At 45.9% G+C, this 13,245-nt stretch overlaps 1 protein-coding gene across 17 annotated transcripts in view; it reads left to right on the forward strand.

Annotated features, from left to right (window-relative positions):
• KCNQ2 (potassium voltage-gated channel subfamily Q member 2) overlaps nt 1-13,245 on the forward strand; it is a 124,359-nt gene that overhangs the window by 48,375 nt on the left and 62,739 nt on the right. For all 17 annotated transcript variants that reach the window (XM_078848331.1, XM_078848340.1, XM_073309034.2 and 14 more), the window contains exons 3-6: nt 303-429; nt 3,836-4,011; nt 6,142-6,267; nt 13,006-13,116. In XM_078848331.1, the coding sequence (XP_078704457.1) occupies nt 303-429; nt 3,836-4,011; nt 6,142-6,267; nt 13,006-13,116 (540 nt within the window). The remainder of the gene's footprint in view (nt 1-302; nt 430-3,835; nt 4,012-6,141; nt 6,268-13,005; nt 13,117-13,245) is intronic.

The raw sequence follows: 13,245 nt of genomic DNA on the forward strand, positions 1-13,245 counted from the left end.
TAGTATCATCCGCAAATTTGCTGAGAGTGCAATCCACACCATCCTCCAGATCATTTATGAAGATATTGAACAAAACCGGTCCCAGGACCGACCCTTGGGGCACTCCACTTGATACCGGCTGCCAACTAGATATGGAGCCATTGATCACTACCCGTTGAGCCCGACAATCTAGCCAGCTTTCTACCCACCTTGTAGTGCATTCATCCAGCCCATACTTCCTTAACTTGCTGACAAGAATACTGTCTGCAACACTTTCTTCCCTGTGCCTTCTTCTTGGACTAATTGCATTGTCTCCCATGCAGGAAATAGTCACCATCGTGGTGTTTGGTGTGGAATACTTCGTGAGAATCTGGGCTGCCGGTTGCTGCTGTCGATACCGGGGCTGGAGGGGAAGATTAAAATTTGCCCGCAAACCCTTCTGTGTCATTGGTAAGAACTGCTGCCCAGCAGTGGGTTTGATGGATGGCAGCAGCTACTGTTGAGAGTGCACAATGAATGGGATAAGGGCCTCGTGGGCTGTGCTCAGGATGACCGCTGAATTTGCTGTACTGTGGGTCAAGGGGAGCTGTCTGGTTTGCTTAGTGGGCCCAAGGCCTCCCTGGGAGGAATGCATAGTATTGGTGTAGAGGTCCTACAGGGAGCTAGAGGACAGTGAGCCTGTCATGGAGGATTCGGGCTTATTGTAGGCCTGGGCCTGATTCTGAGCTACTGCATTCTCATGGTTGGAGCAGGGATGGAAGATGGGGCAAAGGTGGTTGCAACCCACCTTTGTGTTCTTCGTGTCCTGGATCTGTGCAGGGCCCTGCCCAGTCCCAGATAAAGTTAGAGCAGCTTCGGAATGGCATAAAGTGACCTTTGATGTGGCTGCCGCTCCTATGCCCAGATAAAGCGGGGAGAGTTTAGTGCAAGGCCAGCCACCTAGCCTCATAAAAAACAACCAACCAAGCCCAAACTCCATGGTTATAGAAACAAAACCAGGCTGCCATTCCAGTAACTGTGGCTGCTCAGCAGAGAATGCTGCTGACCCCTCATACCCTTTGTAGTAAGATGCTATACAGGATGAAACAGGTGGTGGATGCAAAGCTTAGAGAAGAGGAGGCTGGATACAGGCCCAAATGATCCTGGGTAGATCAGATATTCACACAAAGGCCTGTGATAGAACAATGCATAGAACATATTATCAATGCCATTGACTTTCAAAAGGCATTTGACAGCCTGCATAGACATACGTTGTGCAATATTCTTTAGTCTTACAGAATTCCAGCTGACGTCATCAACATCATCAATGTAAAGAGCACTGGAAGGGTGAATAACCAGATAGTAGAGTGGTTCAGTGTGGAGGCTGGCGTGAAGCAGGGCTGCGTTCGATCTTTGCTGTTGTTTGGCATTGCCACAGACTAGATAATGAAGGATTATTAGCAGCACAAACACTGACATAGCCTGGGTAGATGGCAAACACCTAGAAGATCTCGGCTTTGCTGTTGATGTCATGCACTTGAGCAATACCCCTCAAAAGCGACAGAGATAGAATCTTTAGCAAAAACAGCAGGCCAAGCAGGGCTCAAAATCAGTTACACCAAAACAAATATTTTTGAAACCCAGATGTCAAGCAGTAACATTGTATCAGAGGGCAAAAAGATCCAGGAAGTAGAACAGCTCAGTTAGCTGGTCAGCACCGTACTAGCCAACAGAAATGTCAAGAAAGAAGTGACATCAAGGATAGGAAAGGCATCCGCAGCATTCAAGTAACTCAGCAATGTATGGAAATCAAAGCTAAACGGCATCAAAACAAAAGGGAGGATTTTCCACTCAAATGTAACCTCAGAGCCAACATATGGCTGTGAGAGCTGAAGATTTATTAAAGTGTTAGCTAGAAACCTAGATCCCTTTGAAAACAAGCGCTTAGGAAAGATTCAGGGCATAGGGTGGAGAGACTTCACCACCCACAAAGAGATCCGAGAACTCATCAACCTGCAGCTGGTCTCCGCTAGACTTAGAAGGAAGCACTGGCCATATCTGGGGCATGTACTCCGGATGCACAGACTCCTCCACGAAGCTGTCAAGTGAAAACCAACTGGTGTGAGGAAACAGGGAGCCTGAGAGAAATCTTAACAGGGAGGGCAGAACAGCTGATCTCAATACCCTGGAGCAGATGGAAGCAGCAGCTAATGACAGAGCGGGATGGAAGAGGTTGTTTTCTTCCCTCTGTGCCAACATGGCTGTGAGAAGGATGCAATAATATAAGTGTAGTTCAGAATCAGGCCCTTTGTGTCTCCTTTGAGAAGAGAAGTGATCTGTTAGAACATGGGGATGGGAGCTAGGGTATGGGGTTCTGTGTCTGACAAGTCACTCTGTATCTCCATTTGCCTTTCCATAAGACTGATATTACAGTAATTATCTGCCTCACAAGGGAGTTATAAACCTTAATTAATTATTGGCTGTAAAGTTCTTTGAGATTCTGTGGTGGAAGGGGCTGTCTCTGTGCAAAGCAGTTACTTTTAACAGGGTGAGGTGGTGTCAGAGGTGGGCAGGGAGAGGAAGAGAAGGGATGCATTTGTTCTCAGTGCTTTCTAGAGATGGGCTTAAGCCACCACATTTGGATCTGGACCCTGATTTGACCATCACAGAGCTGGGGATGCTTTATGCAGGGTTTTGGTTTAGCCCATTATAAAACCAGAGGCATCTACAAAATTCATGTAGTGATCTGAATGATGGTTTTCAGATCCCTGAAAGCCCTGGGGTATTGAGACCTAGGCTTTTGCTTTGGGCAAAGGTGGGTGCTTTTAGTACTCCCATGCACCCACCTTTCCTCCATCAGTGGCAGAAACAGGCCTTCCTAAAACACAGCCCTTTAGGTTTTCCTGAATGCGTTGGGCAGTGAGACTCCCATGTCAAGGTGGACCTTAGAAACAGCAGTACACTGGCTAAAGAAGATAGTGCACCTCTGTTGATGCACTTTGCAGAGGCTTATTCCAGGCTAGAAATGTTGCATTTTGCATCAAGCCAGAATTCAATCTTTAGAGTCTTGGCAACCTTTCTCCTGGTGGAGGAGGTGTGAGGAGAAGAGGAATGTGAATTTCATTAAACCGTGCAGTGAATCACACAGCGTGGGTTAATATTAGTTGTACGTGGCCATGTGCTTCCTCCATAGGATGTGACAGACACATCACTCATTTTTATAACAGACACACATGCGCGCGCACCTACCCCTATTCCCTATGGACTTAGTAGCGGTTTATACGTGTCGGAATCTTTGAGGTGGTATGTTATCTTTTCTCCAGCTCTGCAGAGTTATCTTTTCTCCAGCTCTGCAGAGTTAGGAGCTCAGATACCGTGGAGATGGGTGCAGTGTACTACCCTGAATACCTGGATAGGAAAGACGAGGAAGAGGGAGAAGTGCTCAGGAGGCCAGCTGGGGGATGTGGCTGCCCAAGACTGAGCAGTGAAGTGGGGTATCTGAGATGCGGGGCCTGTGTGGATAAAAGATGCTGTTCTAGGGTTTAGCCTGAGGAAGAAGCATCCATCCCTAAACTGGCATGATCAGTCAATAGCAGAGTCACCACCAACCCTGGCTGATGGTACCAAAACTGTTTTATTTCTTTCCACCAAACTGACTCCAGCTAATAATGGAAGGTGAGAACAGAGGTGATGAGTGAGGGGTCCTTTCCAGACCAAAGGCAAGGGGCTCACCCTAGAGTAGTGCCAGCCTGATGTCTCATCACCCACAGAGGTAGGAAAGACGAAGGAGTCCGTTTGTAAAAGCCCATCCAGGGGAGGTGATGGTTGGTGTGCGAGGTCCATGAAATCCTTCCTCTTACGCTCTGCTTCCTTGCAGACATCATGGTGCTGATTGCGTCCATTGCCGTGCTGGCAGCAGGATCCCAAGGGAATGTCTTTGCCACCTCGGCTCTCAGGAGTTTGCGGTTCCTGCAGATATTGCGCATGATACGAATGGACCGTAGAGGTGGTACCTGGAAGCTTCTGGGGTCTGTGGTCTATGCCCATAGCAAGGTGAGTGAGACCTGGATAACTGGACTGATCAGCTCCTTTACACATTTTTCCTCACAAAGAACACTACTTTGGTTCCCCCCGCCCCCTAATATTTTGATGCCTGGGTGATTATCATTTGTGGGAAGTACCTTGAAGGTGGCTGCAGTGGCTATTTTCAGAAGCAATGTGGGTTAGTAATTAGCCTGCACAAACCCACAGCCATGAAGGAGCTGGGAGGCTGGTTAAACTGCATCTGGCAGCAGTCAATATATATGTGATTAAATGCTGATGATGTTGCAAATGCTTTATATAAAGCATGTATTTCAAAGAGGCTGCATGTCTGAAAATTTACCCCTTGGGCTCATCCATTTGCAGATAGCGCCATCTTGACCATGTCCTCCTCCTAATCATTAATAAATGTATTAACTAGTCCCAGGCCCAGAACTGATCCCTAGCGTATTCCATTATTCACCTTCCAGCAGTTTGGGGAGCATTCATTCACAACATTTTGTTTCCTATCACTTAATCTCTGACAATATTTTGTCCCTTATCTTGAGGTTTATTTGTTTTCCTTAAGAGCCTTAGCAAATTTATCAGAAGCTTAGTAAAAAATATCAGAAAACTACCGTCTACCAGGTTTCCTTCATCTGCTCTTGTATTAGCTTTGTCCAAGAATGTGACAGTTTGAAGATGCATAATTTACCTCTGACATACTTTCCTATGTAGTGAATGCGACCTTTTTTCTACAATTTGCTGAAATGTGGATATAGTGCGTCTCAACAAACTAATAAGGTTTCTTAAAGAATCATTTTGTGGTTCTGAGGCTGGGGAAATGGGAAAGCATGAATCATCCTATTGCATCTGCAGTTTAATGTGATGAAGAGATACCTCAGTATTTGATTTAGCAACTTTGGTTATTGAAACCTTTTCCCTAGGTGTGGATCAAGTATGTGATCATTCTGACATTGTATGACTTCAGTGGAAAAATGAGAGAGAAAGATTGGGTGGTATCCTCTGATTCTGCACCATTAGATGCTTTGCCATTCAGGTGAAATATTAAACCTAGAGCTGTGCAAAGTGTTCCCAAGGAAACCAGAGACAATACTATACCTAGCAGTTTCCTGATGTGTTACAAACTTCATCCAGGTTCCATTAGAAGATTTAAAGCCAATCAGGGCTTTTTGTTTTGGTGAATGAAACTTGATGTTTCCCAGTGCATTTGCTTCACTTGGGTGTGAACCTTTACACAAAACTCCAGGGTTACAAACCCCACCCAAATCCAAATCAAAGGAAACGTTCACATGAAGCTATGTGAACTAAAGCCAAGACCATACAGCTTTCGTTAGACCACGCTCCCTTGTGTCAAACACTGATGGTTATCCAAGTAGTGGTGTTTTTCCTAAAGAAGTAGGAAATCATGAAAGTTCCAATAAGGTTATGTGGCTTCTGCTGCTCAGCTTAAAATCTCTACTCCAGCTGCCTAACAGCCATGAGCTTGCCAGTTCAGTATATAATTCACTGTTATAAAGTTTCTAGCAGGGGTAAGCCCACACTCAAATCCTGGGATCCAAACACCCCTGAAATGTGGGGATAAGATCCAGATGCATATTCAAACTTTGTAGGTGGTCTCCATCATGAGACCGATGTGCTTAGACCACTGGACTGGGACCCAGAAGATCAGTTCTCAACTCTAACACAGACTCTGCATGTGACCTCGGGCAAGTCTCTCTGGCCTGCATCCTCAAAGGTACTTAGAAATCCATTGGAGTTAGGCACCTAAATACTTTTGGGATCTGGGCCTTAATGACTCTGTGTCTCAGTTCCTCATCTTTCAAATGGGGATAATAATACCTCCTGTCTCCCACCTTGTCTTATCTATTCAGGTGGTCAGTGCTTCAGGGCAGGGGCTGTCCCTACTTTATGTGTATATACTGCTCCTAGCACAATGGGGCCCTGCCCATGTGGAGTGTCTGAACACTACTGTAATATTACTTCTACTAATAGTCTTGAAACCAAACCCCAGAGCTGAACACCCACAAACTTTGGGAAAGTTGAGCTTTGAACCCCGGCTCTGCATTCGGGGATACCCTGAGTATGAAAGGCATAGTATGGAAACACATTGTTCTATTCTGTTCCTTAACTATCTTGCAGGAGCTGATTACTGCCTGGTATATTGGCTTTCTGTGCCTCATTCTGGCCTCTTTCCTGGTGTACTTGGCCGAGAAAGGAGAAAATGAGCACTTTGATACATATGCAGATGCGCTCTGGTGGGGCCTGGTGAGTAATTTCCACAAAACAGCAGCTGCCGGTTATTAAAATGAAATGGCCATTAACCCTTCCATCCTTTATCACTTATGTGAGAAGTTGACTGATGCGTGTTTAGTTAGCATTATTATTAAATGGTTTCCAGCTATTCAGTTAAGTACTTTTCACAGATATTCCCCTTAGGGAATGCTACACTATCTCATTCCTTGAGTTAGCCAGATCATAGACAGCTACAGGAGAGGCAGCCTCTGCTCCCAGGACTAGGGAAGGACAGTCTGGCCATTGCAACTTGGCACCAGCTGACCAAAAAGTGACTGTTTCAATGAGGTTCTGAAGGGAGCTGTGTTCAGCTCTGCAGGCGGGAGGTTAACCAGGGTAAAATGAAGCTTGGGCTATAGGAGGTGCCGCTCAGCGGCTCCCCCCACGTGAGCACCTCGGAGATGTCACCGTGTAGGTGTGTGTCTGGAGAGGGGTGGGTTGATCTTGGACATCAGTTCTGTAGAGTTCCAGGAAGCTTAGCATCATGAGGGGGGCGGGGGAGTGGAAAGAAAGGGAGGAAGTGTGAGCAAAATCAGGAAAGGAGAAGAAGAATCAAACACTAAACAATGTTCGACTGTACTTGAAAATCATGGAGTGGAATGGCAATCAATTCAGACTTGCCTTATGCCAGCCTTGCACCACTGGGTTATGAAACTACCAGCATTGTCTAGTGGCTTGAGCTGATCAAAGAGCCAGGAACTCCTGCCTTCTGATCTAAGCTCTGCTACAGCATATCGTGTGGCCTTGGGCATGTCTCTTGACTTCTCTGTACCTCAGCTTTCCCACCTGTAAAATAGGAATAATGATGCTCTCCTACTTCACAGAGGGACGACCAGGATTAGTTAACTAATTCTCCTCTTACCTGAGGGCAACAGAGAGGAGAATTTGACTCATTTTTTGTAAAGTGCTTTGAATACTTCAAGCTACCTAGAGGTGCTAAGTATTACTACCCACGTTTCTTCTGGGATTGTGGCCACAAGGGGGCTTGTCAATCTTTCTCTGGATCCTCCCTCAATTAATTTTCCTCACTTATAAGGGTCCCTTATGCCTCAGGCAATTCCATTGAAACTGGAGTTATTCTTTAGGCAGCCTTGTTGGGATGTGACCTGCGTTCAAGCTTTGGTCTTCTGCAATGAGAGCAGTTCAGCAGAACCTAATTAATTCATGCTAATGACTAGGGGACTTGGCGTGGTGATGGAATTTGGCCAGTGGAAAGATTCCCATTGGCTTCAATGGGCTTTGGAGTAGACTCCTAGTGAATAAGCAACAAACAATGTGGACCAGAGTGAGCTCTGCGCTTAAGCAGGCACATAAGATGGAGGAGGAGTTCACTGGCCTTCCTACTTAAGCTTCATACAAGCTGGACACAATCGTAGTCTTTAAACGCTGGGAGTTCAAGAGCTGTCTGAGGCAAGTTCTGCTGTTGTTAGTCCACTGGCATCCAAAAAGTGCTAGATACTGACCATAGACAAAGAATGGGATTTTCAAAGGTGCCTAAGGGCAGGTTGACACTTAGGGTGGCGTGTAGCCTACAGACACTGCATGCCCAACTAGCATGGGTATAAATAGCAGTGTAGATGGTGAGGCACTTCTTTGGCAAGTCGAGTGCCCTATGTGCCTGAACCCTCAGGTACACACCCTACATGGCTCTCTGCAGGCCAAGGCAGTGCCTGCCCCATCTAAACTGCTATTTTTTGCATTGTAGTGTCCCCCCGCCTCCTGGCTCCTTTCCCCATCTCAAAGACAGACTCTGGAAGCAGGGAAAGGCTCTACTCTGCCAGAGCCTTTCACTGCTGCGTGTTGCAAGACACCGCAGACAGTGGGGATGCATCCTGCTTTTCACTGCAGCGCCTAGGCGCTGGAATTAGGGGTGCTGAGGGTGCTGCCTCACCCACTGGCGGGAAGTGGTTTCCCTCATATCCAGGGTTTACAGTGTGGTTCAATGGCTCTCAGCACCCCCACTGTACACATTGTTCCAGCACCCGTGCTGCAGCATGTAGCCACATGTGCCCTACAAGTGCAGACAAGATCTAAGTAACTTAGCAACACAAGTCCCATTGGGCTTTAGCATTTTGGAGAATCCCACCCAAGTTCCATCCCTGAACAGTGGAGCGGCTAAGACAATAGGCTTCTTCCAAAGGGCTGGTAGAAAGGGATAAAGCACATAATCAACTGAAATATTTACTTAGCAAGCACTAAATAGCCTCAATCCTTAAATGTGCTGCAGCCAAGTCGGTGTTAGTTGGCGAACATCTCCTAGGCTTCCTGGAGGAAATGCTCCTCATACCAATCTTTTCAAAGCGGTCAGGACCATGGCTTTCAAGGTTGGTACAACACTTGTGTTGTGTGGGGTCACTGGGAATACCAGAGGCACAATGCTTCCAGGACCTCCCACTAGGATATTACAACTCAATATCACCTCCTACCATGGACTTGGTTGCACCAGAACAGTTGAGCCATATCTAACAGAGATACTGAATTACTAAATGCATTTTGATCATGTATTTTGACAAGTGCTGTTTGCTTTTAATTATTCATAATAATACATCATAAGGTGCTGTTAAATGCACTGAAGCATATTTTGTAAAAGAATGAGGTCTTAGTAATAGAATGCTTTCAGTCGTGAAGTCACTCTGCTATTAAATCTCTGCCGACAAGTGCAGAGGACACTGCTGTTTAGTTTTTCTCTCTGTGTGTGTGTGTATGTGTGAATTATTGGATTAGCAGATTAACAAAGGGAGAATTAACGAGCTTCTAATCTACTTTGTCTATTGTTCTCCTGCTCCAACACTTCTGGAAGCCAGTCTCGGCTTCAGTATGGAGCTTGTTAAAACCTACACATGGGCCCCCAACCAAAATCCGAGATCTTAACAGCTCCAAGCTTTGGGAGGAATCAGCTGATCCAACAATGGGAAGACTGTTGTTAGTAAATTGCTCATCAAGGTTTTCAAGCACATTGGTTACAGTTAGGAAAACAAAGTGTGGTTTGAAGTAACTAGAAAACAAACAATGAGAAAAATTCAAAGCCAAGTTAACTACCCTCCCCTCTCCTCCAAGACAGCTAGACTTGGAGCTATCTTTTTTATCTGTCAAATGGAGCTGCTCAAAAATGGGGAAAATATTGCAAACACTTCCTTAAATATTTTTCCTGTAGGTTTTTGTTCATTGATATTCAAAATTGCTCTGAAAATTTCCATTGAAAATTTGGAAAAGTTGTACTATTTATTTAGGAGTTATTTGAAACCGCTCGTACAGCTTCTGGTATTCCTCTTGAGAGCCTTATCGAGCCATCACTCCCAACCCTGCTTCCATATTTCACTTTGTGTGAGGTCTAAATAGAAATTTAACTCTCTGGTTGCTGGAAGTCAGGGAACAGACAGCCACAGGGGGTTTGAAATCCAGGGGTGACCTGCTAGCCTCATTGAAATCAATGGGAGTTTTGTCATTGACGTCAGTGGGGTCAGGATATCACCAAAGTTTCAAATTTTGCAAATTAGATTCGTCTTAGGGTAAGAACAAATCTTAACTTCGACTGTTCTGGCCACTGACCGTGGTCCTGAAATACTGATCAGTGGCCCTGGAACTGAAGTGGCCCTGGCTCTAGACTGTTCTCAATGGTAGCAGATGACAGAACGAGGAGTAATGGTCTCAAGTTGCAGTGGGGGAGGTTTAGATTGGATATTAGGAAAAACTTTTTCACTAAGAGGGTGGTGAAACACTGGAATGCGTTACCTAGGGAGGTGGTAGAATCTCCTTCCTCAGAGGTTTTTAAGGTCAGGCTTGACAAAGCCCTGGCTGGGATGATTTAACTGGGAATTGGTCCTGCTTCGAGCAGGGGGTTGGACTAGATGACCTTCTGGGGTCCCTTCCAACCCTGATATTCTATGATTCTATGATTCTATGAAGGTGAATGGTATAGGGCAGAAGAACTACCTAAGACGAGTTTGTATCTAAGTTCAATCCTTCCTTACAGGATTGGATTTGTTTTTATGTCTGTAGCAACACTTTCTTTGATGGAGGAGAGATTGATCACACATTGCTTAGATTGTGAGCTCTTCAGGGCGGGGGGCTGGCTCTTTGTTATATATTTATACAGTGCCTAGCACAAGGGGGTCTGGCCTGTACGCACTACTTCAGTACAAAAATCAATAGCAACAAAGAGGTAGGTCTGAATTCAAACTCCAAATGCAAGCGCCCCCCCCCCCATATTTTGGGAATGTTTGGCTCCTTTTCTGGATCTGCACTTAGTGGCTCTGGCCTAGATAACTCCCTGCTGAAATCTGTGTAGTAACCTCTCAGTGAATATAGAATAAAGCTGTTTCCAAGATATGTTTCAGTATAGAACAATCATTAAGATGCTTTTTGCTACATATTTTGTCTAAATGGCATCTAATGGAAAGATTTTGTAGTGCTTATGTCTATAAAATGCTTTAGGGAAAGCCACTGATTATATTTTTCTTCATATATAAATGAAGTTGTTTTAAGTTAATGTGTAGTAGGTTTAATTAACCCCATAGGTGCAGGACTGGGGTGCAGTTTGAACCCTCAGAGGCAGCTGTGCCCAAAGCAGTTGTAGAGGAGGGGCACTTTCAGTTCTGGAGAGGGATACATAGGAGTGCTGCTTGTAGAGGCTGCCTGGAAGATGTTCTGAATCACCGCATCCCTGCCTGCTTCACCCCATCCTGGCTTGCTCCACTCACTTTGTGGGCTGTGCTGGACCACCAAGGGAAGCAGGGTTGTAGCCCGCTGTGACGCTGCTACAAGCCTAAGTTTCTCCATTCTTTGCCAGCAGAATCATGGCTGTAAAACTATACCTGTCTCTTCTCCTGCATTCTAGAGGTCAAGGGTATCTTTGCAAATCTCCCACAACACACATACATGCCAACATCCCAACCCCTGCTTGGAGTATTATAGCAATATAATCAGTAATATATTCACAGTTGTGAATCAGGCTGTATTAAGCAGCAGTAATTTGTACCTTCAGGGTACTGTGCCGTTTTGAAATTGGAAGGGAAGCCAGTTAATAGGCACTTTTGGAAAGATTAGGAATAAACAGTTTCAGACCTTTATGCGTGGAAATAACTCTGCTTCATTTGAAAGAGCCACAGCTGAAATGCTTGATGTGAGTTTGGGGAATCCCGGTTATTTTTCTCAGTCCTGAAGGAGCCATTCCATCTCCTGCATGGACGCTTTGGACTAAAACGCATAAGCCTTCTCCCCAGAAGGCAGTGATGTGTATACGCCTGTTTAATGAAAAAAGCTGCCCATTCTGAGGGACGGATGTAAAAGCTCGTACCCCTCTGCACAGCGTGCAGGAAGGATGGCCTGGTGTTATCGCACTGGACTGGCAATCAGAGGCTCTGGGTGCAGTGCCTAGCTCTGCCACAGATTCCCTGGTGAAAGTAGGCAAGATAAGCTGTAGAAAGGAGCCCTAGGACTTGTGTAAACTCCACAGCATCTCTTTGGAACCCCTCCCTCCTACTGCAGAGGTGGTCTGGGACCAGCTGGGGTGGTCCAGAGAATGAAGGGAGAGAGCGGGACGGGAGGAGGCATGGCTGGGGTGATCATGTGCCTGGGAGATGTGTGCCCTGCCAATGGCACTAGGGAAGCCCCATAGTAGCAGAGATACAAGCTGCCTCCTGGCACCAAGGAAGGGTTAAATCTGGTCTTCTGAGCCTCAGCTTTCCCCACTGTGAAATGGGGATAGCAATATATGGGGTGCCTAAGGATACATCCACAAATCTTTGGGAGGGGCTGAGATACTCGGGTGATGGGGATGCTGTACGTGCCGAGGCAGATGGCTAGAACACCTCTGACGTTGCCCTGGCAAGATGCCGTTTCCCCCCGGTAGGCAGAGTGTCTGTGGCAATACGTTGTTGATTGTAGCCGGCTGTTTCTGTGGTTGCTGCTGGTGGCAGCCATTGTGCTAAGGGCAGATACGTAGGCACAAGAAAGAAAGAATCTGTGGCAGTGCTGTGAGTGAATTGTAGAAACGCCGGGCTGGAAGGGAACCTCAAGGTGCCATGGGGTCCAGCACACACTGAGGCAGGATTAAGTATACCTAGATAATCTCTGACAGAAATTTGTCTAACCTGTTCTGAAACACCTCTAGGGGTGGGGATTCCGCAACCAGCTAGGTAACCTAACCCAGAGCTTATAATTAGAAAGTTTTTCCTAATATCTAACCTAAGTCTCCCTGGCTGCAAAGCCGATTACTTCTTGTCCTGCCCTTGACGGACCTGGAGAACAATTGGTCACTGTCCTATTTTACATATTTGAAGACTGTTATGTCCCCACTGAGCCTTCTGTTCTCTAGACTAAACAGATCAGTTTTTCAATTCTTGTAAACCAGTTTCTATTGTGAAAAGATATAGCAAGCCGAGGAACTTTGCACTGCCTCTGTAACAGGAACACACTAAGTACTCAGTAACATGGCTCCGTTGCTCTAGAGAACATAAAAGATCCTGTAACCTTCTCTATGGGGCTCCAACACCCCTCTGCGCATATGTATTTCTATTGAAATAGCCACTGTGATGAATATGCCAGTGAAGTACCCTACAGGATAAAATCCTGGGATCTGGCATAAGAATAACCAGGGAAGGGGGAGATTATGCTGAAGAGAGAATTGCATTCAGCTGTTGTTTCAGTTTTCAATATGGGGCCAGCCAAAAGGCACTGGAGTGAACAGGCTTTGCCTCTCTCTTTCCTTAGATTACACTCACCACCATTGGCTATGGGGACAAGTATCCACAGACCTGGAATGGGCGTCTCCTGGCTGCAACTTTCACCCTCATTGGGGTCTCCTTTTTCGCCCTCCCTGCTGTAAGTAAGCACCCAAACATTACCGTGAAAACAGGACATGAATTTTTCTGTACACAGTCCCACTTACATTCACTGCGGCTGCCGTCTTGCCTATACGGCTCTCTCCAGATTTTTTTGATGATGTTGTTA

The sequence above is a fragment of the Lepidochelys kempii genome, chromosome 13 (assembly GCF_965140285.1).
Source record: "Lepidochelys kempii isolate rLepKem1 chromosome 13, rLepKem1.hap1, whole genome shotgun sequence".
NCBI lineage: Eukaryota > Metazoa > Chordata > Testudines > Cheloniidae > Lepidochelys > Lepidochelys kempii.